The 22,128-nt window shown below is 41.8% G+C and overlaps 2 protein-coding genes across 4 annotated transcripts in view; both read right to left on the bottom strand.

Moving 5' to 3' along the window:
- Window positions 1–7,512, bottom strand: part of SEPTIN5 (septin 5) — a 49,525-nt gene extending 42,013 nt beyond the window's left edge. Inside the window, exon 1 of one of the 2 annotated variants that reach the window (XM_056351956.1) lies at window positions 7,363–7,512. Coding sequence is in view for 1 of the 2 variants with exons in the window: in XM_056351777.1 (XP_056207752.1) it covers window positions 5,318–5,341 (24 nt within the window). In the remaining variant the exon portion in view is untranslated. Of the gene's footprint in view, window positions 1–5,317; window positions 5,377–7,362 lie in introns of those variants that run through there. The other variant, XM_056351777.1, reaches the window with a different exon arrangement.
- A 792-nt stretch (window positions 7,513–8,304) lies between these two features.
- The window catches only part of LOC130155087 (septin-2), a 39,866-nt gene continuing 26,042 nt past the window's right edge, over window positions 8,305–22,128 (bottom strand). Inside the window, exons 12-13 of one of the 2 annotated variants that reach the window (XM_056352072.1) lie at window positions 17,235–17,328; window positions 8,305–9,109 (exon numbers count right to left, since the gene is read on the bottom strand). In XM_056352072.1, coding sequence (XP_056208047.1) covers window positions 17,260–17,328 — 69 coding nt within the window. In that variant the 3' untranslated portion in view covers window positions 8,305–9,109; window positions 17,235–17,259. The remainder of the gene's footprint in view (window positions 9,110–17,234; window positions 17,329–22,128) is intronic. The other variant, XM_056352156.1, reaches the window with a different exon arrangement.

The following is a 22,128-nucleotide window of genomic DNA, read 5'->3' as shown; positions in this document are numbered from 1 at the left end:
TAGACTTGCCTTTCCTCAGCTTTTGCAGGGAACTGTCATAACTCCCTTATATTTATTACTAGAACAATCAGATGAAGCCAGCAGCATGTTAAGTGGCTGTAAGAGACTCCTTGACTTTGGAAACTAAAAGCATCCAGGGACGGGATTTCTCCTTTGTTCAGATGGCAGCAACTTTTTCACCTCTGCAATTGCGAGTTGCCTTTTGTAATGCCCCAGCAAGCTGCAACCCAGCAGCTGAGCAAGTGTCACAAACATCTCTCGGGGTTAAATGACAGTTGCTCCTACTTCGTTAGCATCAGCAAGGATCAGGCCACAACATCAGCTGCACTACACATTTGGCTAACAACCCTGTGCAACTCACACCAAGAGCAGCAGAATTTTGGACTCCCGCACAAGTAGCCGAGCAGTTTGTGGAAATTCAAGGAACAAAAAACCCTGTGCAGGAAAGGCTTACTTCTCCTTTTCATAAACTGCAGATTGCTACTTGCACTGAGAGGGCCGAACTCTCCCCTGCCCTGCACTAACAACCATTTTATCCATTTGGAGCATAAATAATTGAAGAGAGACATAAGCAGCAGCAGGAGGCTGCAGATTCTGTGCCCAGCTCTCCAGCAGTTCTGTTTCACCATGTAGTCCATGTGCTGACCTCTTTTTACAGCCCTTTTCCAAGAAGCCAAGCAGACAAAGAAGGGGGAAAAAAAAGTCAAAGGGCCCAGGATGGACTTCCCTGCCCAGCCCACCATTCTGACACACGGGGCCCTCCTGCAGTAGGACTGTTTAGACAGATGCACAGCAGAAGGGCCGACAGGGCTGAACCTCTTGACCTGCTGCAGTCCCACCCATCCCCTGATACACTGTTCTGAGCACGGAGCTTTTGCCCAGTTTGGAGGGCAAGGGACCAACGTTGTCTTTTGAAATGGGCCAAAAATAATTGATGAGCCACACAAGGTTTTTTACAGAGAAGTAAAAGCGTCCACTCCTATGCTGCGTCTGGCCAAGATACACTGGGACAGCAGAAAAACAAGCAGAGATGTGCTGCTTTAAGAGTGTTTCCAGTATTTACCTCCAGATTCTGTGACTAATTTGCTACTCCCTTTCTGGCAGGCGCATCTTGGTAGCCAGGATGCAAGACCAGAGTCAGAAAACAAGGAGGTTGGAAGAGACATTAACATGGGGAGTCAAAGAGAAACAGTCTCACCCAGGGCGATCTATGACACAGTGAGAGACTATCCAGCTGTAGCGAAATAAGCCACTGGCCAGCTGCAAACGTCATTTTGCTTCCTCTGAGCAAAAAGACCCTCACCACAACCACCCTGTCTGAATTGATCCAGAGCATGACTGACAGCACAGGAACACAGATCCACATTGCCACTCCCAATGACTCAAAGAATCACAATTATAAAAACATTGGTTTAGCTCTGAGAAAATTAAAAAAAAAGTCAGTGGTACTCTGTTCCCCTTCCTGTTTCCATGCTTTTCTGCACAAGCAAAAAGAACTCTCCTTTATTCACAAGATTACAAGAACTGTTACTGTAAGGAAGATCCTTCCGTGAAAGATGGCAATGCCACAACCATGTAACGCAGGGACAAATCCTCCAAGCTGCTCCAGCGCAGACTTGAGGGGATTCTGTAAAGACGAAGATCTGCTTCTCGTCTTCATTGTACAATCGCTGTACAGGGGAGCCTACCACTCACCTGACACTTTTCATATAACTCAGCTAATCAATTTTCACCACGTAGGTACAGAAACTGAGGGTCACATTAAGGTCATCCTCAACCAGCTCAAGACACAGGAATCACCCCTCCTCCCTCCTCCTAATCTGCTCTTTGCCAGCAGCAGCTGCCTGCACTGGAGTTGTTCTCAGTGTGTCAAGGGCAGTATCTACAGGTATCTTGGGTACCTCTGCATTATGCACTGCATAGCTTTTTCAGGAGGTACGCTTTCCTATAAGCCCATCTGGGCTTATCGCTCCATAAGCACAGCACAGAAAAAGGGAAGGTGGTTCAGCACACATTAACATGGAACTGGGGGATTTCCATCAGCCAACATCTTCTGGTAGGCAAGGCTGTGCTTGAAGGTTGACCTTAAAATGATGCTCTGTGCTGGCATGGTTGCTGTTTTAGATGGAAGTCATCTCTGCTGTTGCAATATCTACTGTTCCAGAAATGATGGAAATGTCTGCTTCTTTCTTTTTTTTCTAAGAAAAAAGCAAAGGAGTTTTAATACAGATTTTTAAGACATAAAACCCAGATCCTCAAATGTTGAAACATGAAGGCAATGAATTCAGGAGTTCTCAATGCCTTGCAATGAAACTATTCCTCCAATCAAACCACCTTTTGCACAGCATCATCTCTACACACAGCATCCCCCAATATATATTTTTACTAACAAGCAGGCCACTTCAAGAATATGCTGAAGTAGAAAAAAGGACCAATCTGAATGCAAAAGGCACAGCCCTGTAATTTCAAACCCACTGAAAGAACTGGATCCACCAGATAGTCTCTGCTCCCACACCCAAACAACTTTGCAAGTTGATGGGGTGGAGAGAGATCAACTTGGGAAGGAGAGGTTCCCATCCTCTTGATTTAAAAAGAAACAATGACTTCAAAGAACATTAGAGACACGGGCCTGAATGAGCAGAAGCCAGCTTCAGAGACACGGCAGGGTAACACCCCAAACAAACACAAGCCAACAACACGAACTAGGAGGCATGTTCTGCAGGAGTGTGCCAGGAGACTCCAGTTTAACTGGGTATTTGGGAGGTTTCACCTGTACTCCTCCCACAGCAACACCTCAGGCTTTGGCAGAGCGTCCATCTGCTGCACTTGCCCTGTTTGATTCTCAAGTCAGTACTCTTTCGACAAATTGCTAGGTTTCCCTTACATGGGGCCTACCCTTGTGCACATGGGACATCAGTCACGGCTTCATTTGCCTACCCAGCTTCACCACGAGAATCCCTCTTAGCGCTCCCTCAGCATATAAACTGCTGGGTGAGAAACCATTCCTCTCCGAGAGGTGCTGAAGCAAGTATAATGAGACTGAGGAGCTTAGTCTCACCAGGCAACCTGCTGTAGAGCTTCAGAACAGAAACTAGTTCCCTCCAGTCCAGGGTCTTGGAAACCCATCCCCTTGGAAAGCTGGATGTTCTGCACAGAGACACCAATATCAAACCTCTGCTGACTTCAATGGCACATGGTTTCAGTGCCAAACACACCAGTTAAGAGGTTGTTCCTTGGAAACCTGAGAGGTGGAGAATCTACCGTTATTTTTTCTTCATAAATGGTAGCAATTAGGAGTCCAACCTGCCAAGCAGAGTCCCCTGGACCCAGACAACGCATCAGTCCTGACTACACTATGGGGGATGATGCAGACACATCCTTTGACACCATGCTGTCCCATTTTTCGGACACAGTAAGTCATCAGTATTATTAAGATTTTACTGAAGGCTACCCTACTTACATGCAATCTATTGTGCTGCCCTCTCAGAAGCCCACTTTGTTTCCCAACTATTTATAAAGAAGAGTTTTTACAGTAAGCTTTGAAAAATTGGTTCAGGCAAGAATCACAACTTTAGTAAACCTTTTAAATTGTTACCTGCTGCCAGATCTGAGCAGACTGGAGCAAGGTGGCACAGGAAGAAGATTCCTGCTGCTCTCAAAGGATGCTAAATAAAAACCATTTGTCTTTTTGTACGTTCATTTTCATTTTAACAGATTGCTTTGTATTCACAGCTTGGTTTTTATTCACCATCCACAAGTTACATGGCTGGCACAAATTCATAATGAACTGTGCTCTGTCATGCAAGACTCACTCTACACTCAGCGTAAGAGACACTGCTACACACGCACACACCTACGCATCTGAGGAAAGACCTTTGCTGCAGCAAAAGACTACACTCTCCTGCAGATACGAACTCTTTGGGGTGCAGATTCCAGCCCACTTTTGTCTATATGGTGTGACAAGGCCTTCAGGAATTATGATAATATCTACAACAGGCTACTCTGATCTCTACCTCGCTTCTTCCCCTGGGGAACGAGCAGAAAGGAGCTTTATACATAACCTGCTTCCCTCTTCATATAAAACCAAATGAACCAAAGAACAGCACATTTCTGGGTGGACACAAAGCTCCTCTCCAGTTCACAGCTTACACCAAATTTTCTACAATTTCAGAACACATTGTGGATTGTTTTCCTCCAGAAATAAAACAAGAATTAACAATAATACTCACAAATAACTACAAAATACTAGCAAAGCTCTACGTAGCTTGAGAAAAATGCACCTGATGACCCCATTATCACCCCTGGATTTATTTTGTTCCTCTCATCACTGTAACCAGAAGCTCACACAAAGGCACAGGTGCGTTTTCACAGTGCTCAACTCTGCATTATACACAGAAACACCATCTCCTGCAGCGGCCAGGTGAATGTCCAAGCTGCTACAATGCCAGTTTGCCTCTCAGCTGCCCAGAAAGGTTGCGTAGTACCACCGTCTGGAGAGGTAAGGTGTTTGCTGTACATGGAATTAGAGCCTCAGAGAAAGACTGGACCCAAAGGCAAAAAAGTGCCAGCCAGGCTGGGAGTGGGTGGACTCTTCCCGCTGCAGGGACCCATGGCACTGCTCTGCTGTGTTAACCACCGCCTCCATCCCCACCTTTGTGAGACAAAAAAGCTATTCCATTTACGGCAGACATTGCCTGCATCAGGGTGATGGGTGCTAAGGAACACGTGGGACTCTGCTAACCCCCTACCCAGACATCCAAGCCCAGCAGAGAAGGATCCTTCTTCCTGCCAAACACCCTCAATCCCTCCAAATACCAAGGAACGAACAAAAAAACCCTGTCGATGTCATCCGATTGCATCACATGCCCCCCCCCCCCCCCCCCCCCCCCCCCCCGCCCCTCTCTCCAGCACTCAAAGGCACGTCTCCAAACAGCTATTTGCCTTGCAAAGCAAACCAGATGTTCCCCAACGCCCCAAGCCCGGCCGGCTGCAAGCTGCTGCTGCGCTGCACCAGCAGGAGCGGCAGGAGCGGGCCCGTGCCTGCGCATCGCTGCTGCGGCGGGGCGACAGGCGCGCTCCCCAGCCGAACGCCTTCGCCTGCCGTTCTCCATCCTAGCCCAGCGGGCACAGCCAGCGGGCACAGCCAGCGGGCCCCGGGCCCGGCGGAGCCAGGCAAGCCGCCCGTCTCCCGGGTGAATCCGCCCCCCCCGCCGCCGTGGCCAGGTAGCAGCGCACGGCCCCGCCGCCGCAGCAGCGCGGGGCGGCTCCCGGCGGCAGGGCCGGGGCTGCAGCCAGCCTAGCCGAGCCGCCCACCTACCTGCTTCTCCTCTGCGGCGCACATCGACGGGGGCGGGATGCCCGGGGCGGGAGCCGGCGGCGGGGAGAGAAAAGAGAGAGTGAGGCGGGAGGGCTGCGGCGGGCCGCGGGGCGGAGCGGCCGCGCGTCCCCGCCGCCTCACCTGGGTTGACCAGCTTGCTCTTGTACCGCATGCCGGTGCTCATGGTGCCGGCCGCCCTGCCTGCCCGGGAGCCGAGCGCCGGTGTGCCGGAGGGTGCGCGGCCCGGGGGGCTGGGGCTGTGTGTGTGCGCGGCCGGGGCCGCCCCAGCGCCGCCCGCACCGGCCAATGCCGGGAGCGCGCCCCGCCCCGCCGCCGGGCCCGCCCCGCCGGCCACGGCCCCCCGCCGCCGCCGAAACCCTCTGCGAGGAGCAACACCCAGGAGAAGGCACAGACCATTAATAAAAAAGAAACACAAAAAAAACCAACCAATACCAAAACCCACCACACGCACAAATGGAATAAATAGGAAACGTGCTTCCAGATTTAGCACCTCAAAATCCAGTGGGAAGTCCTGAATCAATACTGCAGGCATACTGGGTGAAGTTAGGGATATGTGCTTTGTTTCCATTAGAGCATTTTAAAGAGGTGATACGGAAAGTTATTTTAGGTAAAAGCTGTCAGAACGACTTTCTAAGACAAGACAGGAGAGCTCCCAAATTAATTTTAAAAGCTCTGAAAGCAGCAGTAGCACACGGTCTGAGAACAGCTCACAGAAACCTCAACCCAACAGTAAAGGAGGAAGGAGAGGGGGACGCGAAGGCTCAGGACACACAGACCCTTCCCCTGACCCCACGGCTGCAGGGAGGGCTCACACCTTCCATATCACACAGGCATGTGTCAGACTTGAAATGCTTCCGACCACAGGGCAGGGTAAGCTTGGCATGGTGGTGGCTGCACACGTGCAAGGCCACTCACCTGCCTCAGAACAAAGCTGACACGGATGTCCCAGCACTAACTTTTCAAATCCTTGTAGTCATCACAGCGTTTATCTTGCCATTTCTTCCACCATCTCACTGAAAACATCCCTCGTATCAAAACAAGACGACACTTCCAAGACTGGAGTTTGGCAATCGCAGGCACATACATTTTAAAACCCCATTAGCTCATCCCAAGTTCACTTTTAGCCATTGATTCAAAGCATCAGAAAAAAATACAAGCAGGTAATTGTCAGCATATTTGCTTGTTTCTAAGTGCTAGAGCGCCACAGACCATCAGAGACTACACTACACCACAATTAAAGCATCAACAAGCCAACCAATCACCTTTCATGAGTTGCTTTTATAGTCTGCCACAGTGTTTTAAATCTAATGAAGACTAGAAGAACCGCAGTCAACTGCTCCCTGCTCTTGCTGCATGGTCACTGAAATAGTTACACATGGGCACTTGGTCCCAGTGCTGGAAAGTGTCAGCCTGGAGAAGGCCAGGGTGGAATTCTGAGAAAAGGACTTGTCTTCCATGGCCCTGGCACTGCCAGCACCGATGGGAGCCGAAATGCAAGGTCAGAAATGAGGCTCTAGCCAGGGTCCTCTCTCCAGAGATCTCCATGGCAGCAAAGGCTTGGCCTAACAATTACATGTTCCCCCATTAAGCTATGAAGTATTTCCCAAAACCAAGTTCAAATTTAACTGAAGATTAACATCAGACAACATCAAAGAAGTAGTAGAAGGCACAAAAATTAAGCCTGCATTGAAAGGAAAGCACTCTTGTATGGTATCAGCAGTATTGCACGTCATTCTTGTACAATTAGTAAAACAGAACTCAGGTTTTGAACCAAAATGCTCTAGCTGGAATCCACAAGCCCAAAGGTGGCAGAAGCTATCAACTGATAATCAACATCCGCTAGCAAAAAATCTGTTCACCGAGGCTTTCCACACAAAAACTGTGACCATGACTTTAGGTGCCTCACTTTGAAAAGGAAGGGGGTGGAGAGCTCTTGTTTTTAATAAAATGAAGACTAGATGCTTTTGAAGCCTGCTTCCCCATAGTCCTATAGTTTGCTTTGAAAAATTAACCTTTCATGTTACCTTTGTTCAGAGAGAGCTAATCCAGTATGTAACTAACGTATGTAACTATTCTCTGGGTTTCTCAGGAGGGGTGTGGTAGTCCGGACTTTCACAAGCATGACTGGACAGCACATCATTTTAAGAAGGTTGCAAAATACGATGCAAAATTCTGCAAGAAAATCAAGAAAGGTGCACATAGTCACAGACATTAATGAGAAAGTGTTTGCTGTTAAATTTCTCACCTTGACCCTCTCGACAGAGGTGTTTACAATTAAAATCTTCATAAAACCTGAAGAGACTGTACAAACACAAATCTGTCACACCATTTCTTCTTGCAACTTCATTATAGCAGCCACTGAGATAACAACGTAATGTCCATTTTATGCAGTTCAACTCCAAACACAAGCCAAACATGCATCACTGATGCAAATAGTTTGTTAATCCTGATTAACCACTCATTGCTAGACAGCAAAATGGGGGCTAACCATTACATGGAAGACACCCCAATTTAGTAGAGAAGACAGGGTCTCAATCCCATACCTACAAAATAATTTACGCTTATGCATATGTAATACACACAAGACTACAAAAGCATGCAGAAGAGAGCTATGCACTCAGTAATGACAAAGGAAATTGCAACATTCATGAATCTATAAAGTAAGGTGTGCAATCAGATTTTCCAAGGTATTTACCCACCCTAAAAGGTGTCAGTAGGTGCCTAATGAACTTGGAAAAAAAGTGGATGCAAAGTCTCACTACCTAACTTCCAGTAAAACTTTCAAAATTGTTTTGAAATGAAATCAAAGCAGTTTGTATGTAGACAAATTCTAGAAAATGCGTTCATTCCCCAGGGTAAGTATCACAATTCCTTTGAATATGCACTGCGCACAGCACCATTACAACACTTCATAGATGAGCTTGAAAGAGCAAAAAATCCAAAAAACAACAAAAGCCACCCCAAAATTCAACATTTTCCACATTCATACAATTTATTACAAAACTTCAATGAAAATTAGTGTTATGGTATATAAAAAAATCGAGTACATGCCATCGCTCAGCTGACAGATAAAAATGCCTGTGACAGAAATCCTTGCAATCAATACTTGAGACCTGAAGACAAATCTTCAGAGGCATCCGCAGAAGTTGTTGGCATATGTAGTGTTTATGGTATGTTAAGGCACGATGATTTAGAAAAGTCAGCTTCTTTGCATCACTGGTGAATCATCAGTGTTTTGCACATTTTCTCATACATCACACAAATATAAGTCACCAGAGATGAAGCTTCAAAAGTAACCAAAGCACAGAGGAAGTTATGCCAAACTGATATGATACACGACTTCGAATGGCAAGTGAAAGTTATGATACTGTGCAAACACACATACATTTAACTGTAAACAGGCCACAAACTTTTAGTATCAATCACAAAACTGTTCAGAATAACCTAGCAGGTACACGATTAACTCCTTAAACCCATCACAATGACTAGTCCAAACAGTGTACTCTATCAGTTTCCGTATAAAAAGGTATAGGAAGGATAATAAAACCACGTTTATAAGTATGAAGACAGTGTTACCAAAAGAATCAAAAAAGATACACTATAACTTGATTAACATAGATATATAAACCAAGCCATTTTACAACACAATCTTCAGACTTTGTGTTTGTTTTAATGCAGGTCTTGATCTGCGGCATCCAGCTTTTTGCATGTGAACGTTACCATTCGGTCAAAGAAAACAGAGCACCCATCCACTTAGAGAACCGTATACTGCTGCGAACAAAAGTGGAAAACAAAGCATTAGAAAGGACAAACTCTCAGCACTGTCAGAGCATCGAGGGCAGTCTGAGCCCCTCTGAGCAAAGCAGCATAATCCAAGGAACAGGGCATTTCAGTTACTGCATCACAGGGACCTGCACTAGAACTAGATCAGCTGAGTCAGATGCAGTTTGGCTCAAAATATTTATCACAAGTGTCTAATAACAGCACATAAATGAGAATTTATTTTTAGTTACATACTTTAAGCACACATTGCCCTCTCCTCCATCTGCAAGAATACAAAACTGCATTACGGCTCATCTCAACAGTAACGCACACAAGACTCCAACCTCAGCCTGTTACGTGAAACATTCCTTCTGCTGAGGAAAACAAAACTGACTGACTACAACAGGGCTAAAGTAAGCAACAAGTCTGATGTTGTGCACAAACACTTATGACACAGTTTACATAAAACAGGAAAGCAAATAGGTTTTTCCAAGCATTCCTACAGCTGAAAGAAGAGATACCAGTCTGTAATTTCAAAAACAACTATGAGGTTTGGATGTCCCTACAGCTACTTGCCAATCAAAAAGGCTGCTACAAAGAAAGTAGTATTCCAGCTTTCCCTGAAAATTGGGCCCTGCTTAAGCTCAGTCAGATTTGGAACTCTGGATGTACCCCAAATTCTCCAGTCCCAAAAATACTCATTCCTAACCGGGAAAATTAGCTTAATCTAAATGTTCATCTAGGTGGAAAAAAGAAAATATTCTGGAGAACACTGTGTGTCAACTTGCTTGTACAGTGCAACACTCATCCAGACTACAGTTGTGATAAGGAGCAAGGAAAGCTGACAACAGGGTCCTTTGCTATTTGCCATTCTCACAGTGAGAATTCCATTCAACACAATTACTAACATTTTAAGGAGGTCACCACTTCCCATAACAACCAGAACCAACAAGACAGCATTAAGGCTTTAAAGCCAGAGTCCATACATTGCTAACTGAATTCAATATTCAAATTCAAAATTAACTTGTTGTGCTACAGTGCTACTTCAAGTATGGAAAAGGATCTAAATTTCTGCCACTGCCTGCCTAACTCTAACCTGTTACAGAAGATACTTCAAGGAGAAACTGTAACTGATGTTTCAGACTCACAAAAAGACTGGAATTTCCAATAAACATGAAAGCTCGGGTAATAAGCACAGCTGCGCACTGTGTTACCAGCATAGCAACACAATATCCGCATTTCGTATGTTCATAGAACATACTTGGACAAAGTATGTTTGTGCATTTTCAGCATTTCAAATTCATTTCACTGCTCGCTCTTCCTAATCTCCTTTTGAGACAATATTTTATGATATAATAGGTTTATACCATTCTTTACAAATTTGATCTCCAGTTTTATTAGACTAACCTTACAGTCCCCCTACTCCTTTCACCAATACATGGCTTTAACAAATGCATCCATCTGCAATGTGAATTCATACCACGATTTAAGAAAGATGATACTTCTCCAGTGTGCCATTAAAATGACATTTTCTCTGTAAGTAGTACTACAAATGCCTGCACCCTGACGCATGTAGTCAGACAGCTCAGAATCCTACATTTGTAAAGGTTTTGAACGCCTTGCATTTGTCTCCCCGTCAGCTACTTCTAAGAACAATTCCACTACAATGCAGGGCAATTCAACATCTCTCCACGTGCACTTCCAAATTCCCAATGAGAGAAATTTGCTTTATAAGCGGTTACATTTTCTCACTGACCTAAATTACTATTCTTCAAATAGCACCCATTTATGTTGTAGCTATAGCCCTTTGAGTGCCCAATCATTAGCAAGAACTTTAAGAAATGGCATCTTTCCTAAAGAAATAAGAGTACTGGATGACACCAATGTCCTGTTGATAGCTACTTTTGACTCATTTTGTCACTCATTTCTAATTTTGGGTTTCTGGTATTTCAGTCCTCCTCTGTTGACTTGGCTGCTTCAGGTTTGCTCCCTTTCCTTTTGCTAGTTTCTAGTTAACACCTTACACTTCCCTGTAGCAAACGTCATCACCCAAGTGTATACCAAATTACAAAACTGGCCTTTGAACCTGCCTCCCAATGCTTATCACTTCATATGCTAATAGGGTTGATATGCACTGACTCACATATACCAGGTTCCAAGCTCCAGAACTGTAATAAATGTTCTTCTGAACGTGTTTATTCAGCAAAAGGTGGCCTGAAGCATTTTCAGGTCCCCTGTGATACCATGTCAGGCTTTGGCATGTCAGGGCCTGGTAGGTCTGTGCACTCCACTGCTCAAGCTCACTAATGCCTGAGAAATTCTGGCAGCAGGCACCTCCCCTTACCCCCTGCATCCCACGGATCCAAGAGGTGTATTGGAGCAGTGTGTCAGGGAGATACAGGAAGAGGTGGGATATGTCAGTTATACAATTGCTGGGTAATTAAGCCTCTCAGGCACAGAGTGCAAGGTGCCACTGCATGTATTCACAAGAATTGAGAGTGCCACTGTAGACTTCATCCTTCCCAAGACACCGACAGATTAGCGAAAAGCAAATAAACATATTTTCACTCATCCCTGACATTTCCCCACAGAACATTATTTCTGCAGTGACCCATTAAGAATTTTGTATCCTCCTTGTTTTATATTCTCTGGGATCACTTGGCAAAAACTGAACCACTGTTCTGCATTAATCCATTTACTGCCAAAATTTATTGGGATACAGTTAGGGCAATTATGTGAAAATATCAGAAAGACTTGCCATTGGGTGTTTCAATCTTTTTCATTTTATGTTCTGCAAACATCATGCAATTCCTTGGAAACCTTTTAAGTCTGCAAAGTAGAGGGTGTTTTGGGCTTTGGGAGGTGGGGGGCTCATTTTGCTCTCCTTTCCTCTGTAAGCATACCAGTTCTGGAAACTGGTCTCAATGGGAACGTGCTTTTCAAGATGCATAAACCCAACAACATTAGAAATTATACACTGCTATTTCTAGAGGAGAATTTCCCTTACAGAAAGAGGTCCTGAAACTCCTGGAAACTTTGCATACAGAAAATGCAGACAGACAAAAATCCAAGCAAGATTCTTTAAGAGCCAGAAGACGGACAATATTTAGGTACAGGAGATTTACAGACCTGAATGATACTTCAGACTTGCCTATCATATTAATGACATTTTTTTCTGTACAACGCTTTGAAGATGACAACTTTAACAACGCGCTACCTTTTTCCTATTGGGAAGGGCTGTACAACTTGTTTTCTATCAAAGGCCACAGACAGAAATGCTGTGGAACAGGCCAAGGTCACAATCCATGTATATCATCGTCTTCTATTATGTTCTACTTACAATCCAGGAACATGACTGTTTCACCAACTGAGAGGAGTACGGACTAACAGGGAGATGCAAGGTATTATTTTTAGATGAACAAACTCAAATGAAAGCATTATTGTTCTATACATCCAAGATTAAAAGCCATACCATGACTCACCTGGTCTACCTAGCTGTCTGCACTTTATACACAAGGGCAGGTGGGCACCAGCTACAAGGTGGCTCTTGAGGGCTCTGCTAAGATCTTTCTATACAAGTTAACTTAAAGGTCCTATAGAGCTGCACAAGTTCAGCACTTCAGTTGTACAGCAGCAGAGGAAAACCAACAATTTCTATCAGAAGTCTGCTCTCTAAGGGAAATGAAATCTTGTGCTAGCCCATCAAAGCAGTTGCTGAACTCCTCCATGGTTAGAAGAGCTGAAAAGAGCTGGAGAACGATGGCGCTTTTCTAGTCTAGTTTCCAGACAGAAAAACATCCACTGGCAGTGCCAGGCAGTTGTTCCAAATACTACAAATTCGCCCAAGCTTCACATTCTCTAGGCTCACAATTTCAGCTGCCAAAAACTACAACATGATCTTCACTTCCTCAAATGACATTTCTCATTAGATCAATTCAGCATTCAGCAGCATCGTTTTAGAAGGCTGGTTGCTATGACAATGCTTTGTGTTGTTCTGTTAAATGATGTCAATTCATTGACAGAACTAGCTGTTTGGTGCCTTTAGATCTTATCAAGAATCAGAACAGTGTTTGTGAGCTCAGGAGGCTTTAAAATACTTGTGGAAATCATGAGCTATACTAAAAGAATTTTCAACATCCTACAGATATTTTAAGTGCAAGATGCTTGGGTTTATTTCTGAACACATTTCCCTAACCATAACTACATTTCCACATTTCCAGCTGGCTATATTTGTTTTCCATAGCCTGGCTTCTGTTACTGGTTTGTCCCAGTATGATCCTGAAGCTGGGTGGAAGACAGACAATCCAGATTTGTAAGAATAACAAGAGGAAAACAGATTGCAAAGAGATGCATTTTCAGAAACAGAGAAGGAAAGGGAAGAAACACCCATCAATAAACATTTCATTTGAAAAATAATTCCAGCTTTTCGTAATAATTGCTCATCTGAGATGGACAAGTTCAGAAACTAGTAAATGTGATGTTGGAATTACTGCAGGCTTATTTCAAAAGCATTTCATATTGGAGTATCTAAATTAAACTAAATCTGGTTTTGATTTTGGTAACTTATTCCACTCCTCCATCCTCTTCCAGTCCAATCATTCATTTCAACTGTCAAATACAAGAAGCCGTAAGACCCTACACTTTACAGCAGTCTTGCATTTTAGAAGAAAAAAAATCTGAAAAAAACCCAAAGCTTTTCTTGAAGTCTTTACCATGTTTCACATGGACTTTTAAGATTCACGTATCAAAAGTTAGGGTAAAAAAAATTGTTCCCACCTATTCCAAGAGTATTCTTTTGTCTAGCTGTGCTCTCACTGCCTGTTACAAACATCTCCACATACACTGGTGTTACACAAAAGCTACAAAATATTTAGAGGAAACAGAAGTGTAGGTCAACACATCTTCATTAGGTCTGGTCTCAAAAGCTCTTAACCACCACCATCTTGTAGATTAAATCTGTACTCACAGGCTTTTGCCAAAAACGGCAGTTGGCACACTGGTCACTACTGTTTCCAAAGTAATCTTCCTTTCCTACCTCTAGCCCAGCCTCCATCAGTGCTGCTCTTCATCGCCTTTCAGGTTTCTGCTTCTCCACAGCAAGAAATCTGTCCCTCCTCTTTGGAAACTCTGAGCATATTCCCTGCATACAATATTTGCCTTTGTCGCTCCCTTTACACTTCTCTTACTTCAGCCTTGAAAGCAAAGGAAACCGCTTGATGTAAATTCTCTCTTTGCTCTTTCCATAAAACCTTTAAAGATGCCCCTGTTCAAAAGGGATCAGGCAAACCAGACCTTCTGGTCAACCCATCTCTGTAGCACTTTATGGTAATACAGACTTATCAGTCTTTTTGGCAAGAATTTGAGTTTAGCACTTCTTAATCATTATTCAATGCCAAACTCCTTCCAGAAAAACCCAAAGCATTCAGCAATCTTCTCCCCACCCTGAAACAAATCTGAAACCAGAAGTGGGTATTTCACATATTTGGATATTACCACATTTCATTACCCTATTGTTTATTTTCCAGCTTTTAATGACAGAATTTGCACCATACTTCTTTTTTCCCAAAGTATCTGAAAACATCCTTGTATCTTTATGTGCTTTATGAAGAGAAAAATATTTTAAACTACTTTTGAAGAAAATCAATACATACACATTTATTCAAAATAAAAAGAGTTAAACCATTATTTTTTACATAAATAATCTATAAAGTTATATATTCTTCTCAGCACAAAGATAACTAAGGGTACAAAAAAGCAATTGCAGGAGACACTGTGCTTTCAATAGTAGAGCTGATTTTTCAAAGTTCTTGTGAAACTAGAACCTGAGAGATGCTCAAGACAAGCTGTGATAGAACAAAAAGATTAATACTGAGTACATTTAAATTCGTTGGCAGTTTGGTTCTGTTAACTACTGTGTTAATTACATGTTTCCTAGTTTCTCTGGAAATAGCGAGTTCAATAAAATACAGCAAATAAATCTGATGGGAATGCTGGAGGTTGAAATCGTCATTACTTCTAAATGGCAAAGTCTGTAAACATGCATGAGAGAAACTTGCCTAAGGCTAAGTTCTAAGCAAGGATTCACTTCAACATGCTGACAGGATCATACAGTAACACTCTGGTTTAACAGGACTGTAATTGCAGTTCCCACTGTGCATATTAACCAACAAATTATGCTAAAAGTCTATCTATCTATCAATATCTCAGGGTAATAAAAAAGTTCAAAAGTCTCTCAGGAAAGAAATCAAACAATATGATTCCCATAGCAGCTGCAGAAAGGTAGCTTAGCAGATTCCAAAGAAACAGCAGGACCTCCACATAGAAAGATCTCATTCAAATCTTTCTCAAATTTGTTCACGTGCAGTATTTCAGACCAACCAACTTCAAGATTTAGTTCAAACTAAATCACAACATTATCATGTTAAATCTGCAAAGCTCTCTTGTTAAACACCTGTAGTGGTTCAAGATGTATTCCAGATTAGCAATGTAAAGTACCTACAAAATAACATTTCACTTGGATGCACATGAGCATGCTCAGAACTCTGTTTACTTATGTATCCATGGCTGCAAATTCAGCCTGGGACAAACCATGCTCCAATTCATTTTTATAAATACCAGTATTTATAAATCCAGTATTGCCAGAAGCTGTGAAACTCAGGAAATCTGATGCCATTACTAGCTAACCACTAGTGGGAATATTGTATCCTGTTAGCCCTCAGATACTGATTTCACAGCAAATCCAGTATATTCGGAGCTCTTTTTTCAGTTCCTAGATATTTGTACCATTTGCCATCCTACGCTTTGCAAGCTACAACTACAGACGAGCCTATTAGATGTAAAGTGGTTTTTTTCTTACCGAATATCAGTTTAAAAGATGTCATATGATTAAATGTGATTCATAAGTTGCACAAAGAATTGAGCTCCTTTGCAAAAACCAATAGTAATAATTTACACTACATAAGGTTTCTTGCATCAAACAGCCATTTTAACAAGTGGTCAGAGTTTGACCAACATGAATACAAAGTCACAATGAAAACTTGGGACCTCCAGTTCCAACTGAAGTATTTTATAGGCTGCAAAATTACGAGCTCTGGGGAAATAGGAGCTTTATGTCAAACACTGCTATCACATACACTGCATGGTCAGCCACAAAATTATCCTCACTGTTTAGATTTCCAAATCTGGGAAATATATACCTTAGTACAGAGGTTGGAAGACATGATATGAAGACTCCTCTATCTGCAAAACTTGGTATTGTGACAGTAAGAAACCTGAGCTTGAATTACTTTTTTCCCCGTAACTGCTTCACTTAGAGATCACAGTGCATATACCAGTAAAGCCATCAATGTCTGCTTAAGTAGGAATTCAGTGAATAAGTTTATTCCTAAGTAGACTTTTTTCTTCTTCTCCCCCCCCCTTTTTTTTTTTAAATGTAAACAGGAAGACTGAAGGTTCAAATAAAGGCAACAAAAAAATCTCCTTATTTTAGACTTGGAATGTTGGCAGCGGCCACAAGGTCATAAGGGATAATATAATCCATTTTATTCAAGCTTTACATTCCAGAAGACCAGGAATCACAACTGGAGTATTAAACTGAAGTATTAAGCAACAAGACTGCTCATATCCTTCTGGGGTTTATTTTTGCGTTTAAAAGAAAAATTATATCAGAAGAGATGTATTCTGAAGAAAACATGTTTGCTACAACAATTTTTTCTTCACTCACTCTGATCCCACCCAATATATCATATATATTGTGAAGGAAGTCTGTATTCAGTACACATAACCAGTTTGTCTAAAATTTTGTTTGGTTCTTTGAAAAAACTGCTATAAATCCAGCAGCCTTCGCACCCAAAATACCCTAACTTTTTTTATATATAGTCAAATTAATTTTCAGAGTGGCTTGTGCTAACAGAAACAAAGCCAGATGATCCAAAAATAAGGCACTGAAGATAAGCATTTACAGGTCTTAAAAACAGCTGGAAAGGTAACATCTGTATATATCTTTTTTTCTAGTCTACCCACAACATCTCTCATTTTTTTCTGTAAGTACTGTAAAAACAAGTCCAAAGTGCAAAATAAACAATAATCATGAAAAGTCTTATGTAAGAGGAGTAAACAAGTAGAAAAGTAATACCTGATGCATCTAGATGTTAAGCATCTTAATCATCACCAGGTTTCATCCTCATTTGGGCTTGCATCTGTGCAATCATCTCCTGCATGCGACGCAGCTGTAAGAGAAAAACACCCACATTCAAAAAAGAATTTCATGAGGCATCCAAAATCCAAGAAACTGTAAATCTTTATCCTCCATGGCAAAATGCAGATTCTATTTGCCTCTTTATAAATTGGAAATGTTTGATTAATTCACATAATTGAATACTTCGGTTTTCCCATCTCAGATTTATTGCATTACATCTAACTTTCACAAAAGATTTGTAAGAACATTTATAATGAAAATTAAGCAATAAAATTAAACCTTTTGAAGCTAGCTATGTTTGGAGATTTGTGAATTAAATCTTCAATAAGGAAAATATGCCTTTTAGGGGTGTACAGATGCACTGCTTGAGTGACCTGAAGGAGCTTTGTTCTGATACAAGTGCTCAAAGATTAGTATCATGTATGAATATTCATCTTGCAGCTAACCAGAGAACTCTGCAAATTTTTAGCAACAGTAGAACATGCATACAGAATTAAAAAGTACTTCAAAAGCAAAAAAAACCCCAACAGTTTACAAAATTTGGAAAGACAGACTAAACATATTAAGCATCAATGTTTTTACATCTAAACATCAACTTTTCCTGGAAGTAATTGTTTTCTTAAGGCATTTTCTTATGACACTTAAAGTTACCTTCCATCTCATAAAAGGCCAGTTAAATGAAAGTAGGGGTTTGGGTTGGTCGGGGTTTTTTTGGGGGGTGGGTTTTTTTTTTTTTGGGGGGGGGGGGGGAATGCATTATATATATAAATAGATGTTCCTAAGAAAGAATAACAAACACTTATACAGATTCTCAAAACGTATATGCAAATACCTCTAATTTGGTTTACAAATGACTAGGTATTTCCTTTCATATGCAGGTGGAAAAGCTCCACATACACAGTTGCAAGTGCCCAATCTTACAAAATCAGAAAGAAATAGGCTGCGATTTCCACATACATTGTATAAAATATGAGTCCATCTCAACTGGAGATCGTGTAATAATCTGAGGCTTGTATAGTATGTTTTCATTATTCTAAGAATAATTGTATCATTTGTAACATATCCAGCTTTTATCCCCCTTTTGGAAAAAGTAGTTAGATAATTGCTTTAATGTATTTTTGGGTGGGTTGTGGGGAGACAAGGGAGGGAGAAACTCAAACTCAAAAAACACTATGCTTAAACAATTCGATATTTTCATTCAGTCAACCACAGTAGCTATAGTGATACTAGTTACTCCATCAGATTCAACGCAAAAGAATCTGTGATAAATGTTTCACTACATGTTGACCTCTTAATTTTTTTAAAAAAACCAACTCCACAACATAAAGAAACATCACAAAAGAGGGGAAAAGTAATTGCAGATGCCCGTTACCACTTTTTGTTGCCTGGACTTAGATACAGGTTTAGGAAAGAGTAAGCAACTGTAAAATAACTAAAGAGTAAAAAACCTGAGATTGCAGCATAGCCAGCATAACAGCTTGCCTAAAAGTAGCTGCCTTATATACTGGTACTTATCCTCTTGCTGCAGCAGCGCAGGGATCAGTGGGGGCTAGTTCAGGTTCCTGTGACTGTAGCATAGATGCACTCCAACAAAGGGAGATTCACACAGGAACAACATGAGACACAGCTAAGTCTGTAATGATCATTATATACCCATCTACATCCTTCTGCTAAACATTTAAACCAAAAAGCTTCCAATTAAAAAGATGGCGTACGGCTGTAGGAAAAGTCTCAGAAATGAGAGCTGCATCGATTCCATGGTCCAAGAAAAGAGAAAAGTTTCAAAGATCAACTTGTAAAAATGTAAGACATTTGTAAAAATATAAGACCTGGTCTTTTGAACTGCCTCTCTGCAGATTTACCATCAGAACAGAACTAGCTTTTTTGGAAGCTTGCTTACTTGAGCTTTCCCAAGAGCACTCCAAGCTGAGCCATGAAACATTCCCAAAATAGAAACCATTCAGTAATCACAGGGGAAGATACTGCTGCACATGTATTATGGTGATTGCTCAAACACAGATTTCTGCTAATAGCCAACATCATATTTTAAGACTTAAATACAGCACTGAGTATTGCATTTTCTTAACCTTAATTGATAAAAATATGCCCACACCATGAAAGAAATCAGATACTGCATATGACTCAAATGTAAGGTAGGACAAGAGCACTAGGAAACCTACTCTAACATTAAGATTGTAAGATTTTCCTTTTCAATTTTCACGTGATGTTTTAGAAATCTACTGGTAAAGTGATCCACTAGCTCAATAATGGCAGGTTTCTGAAGCTATTTTACCATAATTTGGTAGAAAACTTTTGGGCACAAAGCCTGTTAAAAAATGACACATTGTTGTCACATATGGCCATTAGTAGGTAAGAAATCACTGGAGTTTTGTTTTCATAAGGGAAGTTGGCAAAAAAGGAAAAAAGGAAAAAAGGAAAAAAGAAAAAAAATGTACTCAAGCACACCTATCTTTTTCACTGCACCCTGGGCTACATCAGCACTTTGGTTTGTTTTTTGTTGAGCACTTGATATGCACACAATCCAGAATGGCTGCTTTCTGCTGTAACACTATGTCTTCTCAAGAGCTCTAATCAAACTCACAACTATCAGCTTTGTAACAGTTTTCTTAGCAGACAACATATGAATAACAACAGACACACTAAAACCTGGCAGCATAACTACAGGGCTAAAGCCAGAGGTAATAAGTGAATTTTGGGAGAATGCACACAAATACCTTGGAGACGAAACGGTTTGCACAGTAGCAATCCTGACAGCTCAAGTGTAAAATTAAAAAATAAAATAAAAATCAAGCTGTATTGTACTCAACCTGCTAAACATGTCAGCCTCTTTCACAATTCTTCTTCAAGTAGAGAACAGGACCTAAGAACCATTCCTACACAGTACAATACAAGCTAAAAAACTCGTATGTGTTCACCTTACTAGACGTACCACATACACAGAAACAATCTTTGTTCTTAATAACAACGAATGTAAAAGACCACAAAGAAGACTGAAATTGATGTCATATCAATGTCTGTGTTCCCTTCGCTGTTGGGGATTGCAAGAATGAAGGGCACACAATGACTTTGATCTGGCTCGGCAGCAAACCCTCTCACTTGTAAGAGCAGCAATAATATGTTCTACAGGGAGATGGCATTTATCCCCTAAAGAAAGGATCTACAGCATGACAGCAGAGGGTCAATGCACATGATGAAAAAGAAAATACAAAACAGTGCTTGGAAATCTGTTAAAACAAATAGTTCCTGTTAATTCCCAGATAACAAAAGCCAAAAGAGTCAACGTAACCTTGGTATAAATTCTACCTAGCTTACTTATGTCAGGACTAAAATTTAGTTCAAACTATCATGTAACTACTAGGTAGTGACTACACATAACTACCATAGCAACACAGAAAGGAAACAGGTATTTAAGTGAGAGTTAAAGTTACAGACTTTAAAGTGAACTATACAGCTTCTTAATAGCTTCCATACCATTAACAGAACCCGCAGATACACAGCTCTGCTTCACCTACAAGATTTAATCTGTAGTATGCTTTGCCCAGAATACCAACAAGTGCTACTCCTGTCTGAACAAGGCGAGTGGCTTCTCAGTGACAACCCCACAGATATCACAGGAAAAGCAATGTTAAAAACATGAAGAATATCTACTGTGCACTGACACACTTCGCCTCCCCACGCCAGGTATGATTATTTCTACCCATGCCTTTACATAAGAAAGTTCAAAAGGGACAAGGCAGCAAGAACAGGGCAAGATGGACATTATAAATAGCAGAAGTCACTATGGTCACAGCCATCACAAAACATGGGCTGCAAGTAAGTATTGCTCCTTCAAAGAACAACTCAAAAGGGCAAAAGCAGCAATTACTCTTTAAAAAAAAAAAAAAAAAAAGTGTTCTTCATTCCAGCCTCTAAGGGATTCCCATTGCTAATTGCTTACTAAGGGTCTTCTCAGGATGTTCTCCCAGGACTAAGGCTGTATCACTTTGTGAAGGAAGGTTGAAGCATTCTGCCCCCCTGCACTGGGCAATAACATCCCACAAACAAATTAAACTTTAGAGCTGTTTTTATTTCCCTCAGGTCTGCAGGCCTTCGTCAGCAGTCATGCTGTCTCTCCACTTCAGTTTTCACCTTATCTTTTAAAATACTACTTAGGCAAATACCTGGAATACCAGGCAGTTACCTGCCCATGTTCATCACATCCTCACCTTCCCACAGGTCTGTCAGGCCCCAGCCTGGCAGCCCCGCCACTGCAGGCTGCCCCCCCCCCCCCCAACTCCCATACCAAACCAGGGTTCTGCATCTCATCTGCTAAAGGGTTAAACACATTCAAAAGCAGAAGGACAGAGAGAAGATTTCAACATTGCGCTTAATTCTACTATATTCAGCCTACTAATGACCAACTCCACTGAAGACAGGAGAGTTAAGGGATGTGCCCGAAGCCTCAGGGTAGCTCACTGGAAAAATCAGAGGAAGTTTGTTCCTTGCCGTCTTCATGTAATCACTGCCCTAACATTTTTCTGGAAGTATTGCCTCTCAAAACTTTGAAAGCTTTTTATTATGAGATACTTTCAGAGTAGGAAGAATATGGCGCAACACTACAACCTAAGTTTGTGCCCATCCACACTACAAAACCAAAATAATTTGAACTGCAGCATATTTACAGTAAAGAACATTGATACCTTTATTCTTATTTTCACTTTTCAGCTCAAAAAACCAGGTCATCACTTGCAAATGATCAAAAATCACTACCAGACTGAGCAATACATCCAAAATGACAGATTAGCAATTCCAAATTGCTGAACTGGGGACC

The sequence above is a fragment of the Falco biarmicus genome, chromosome 1, assembly GCF_023638135.1.
Source record: "Falco biarmicus isolate bFalBia1 chromosome 1, bFalBia1.pri, whole genome shotgun sequence".
NCBI lineage: Eukaryota > Metazoa > Chordata > Aves > Falconiformes > Falconidae > Falco > Falco biarmicus.
This window is presented reverse-complemented; position numbering and strand designations above follow the sequence as displayed.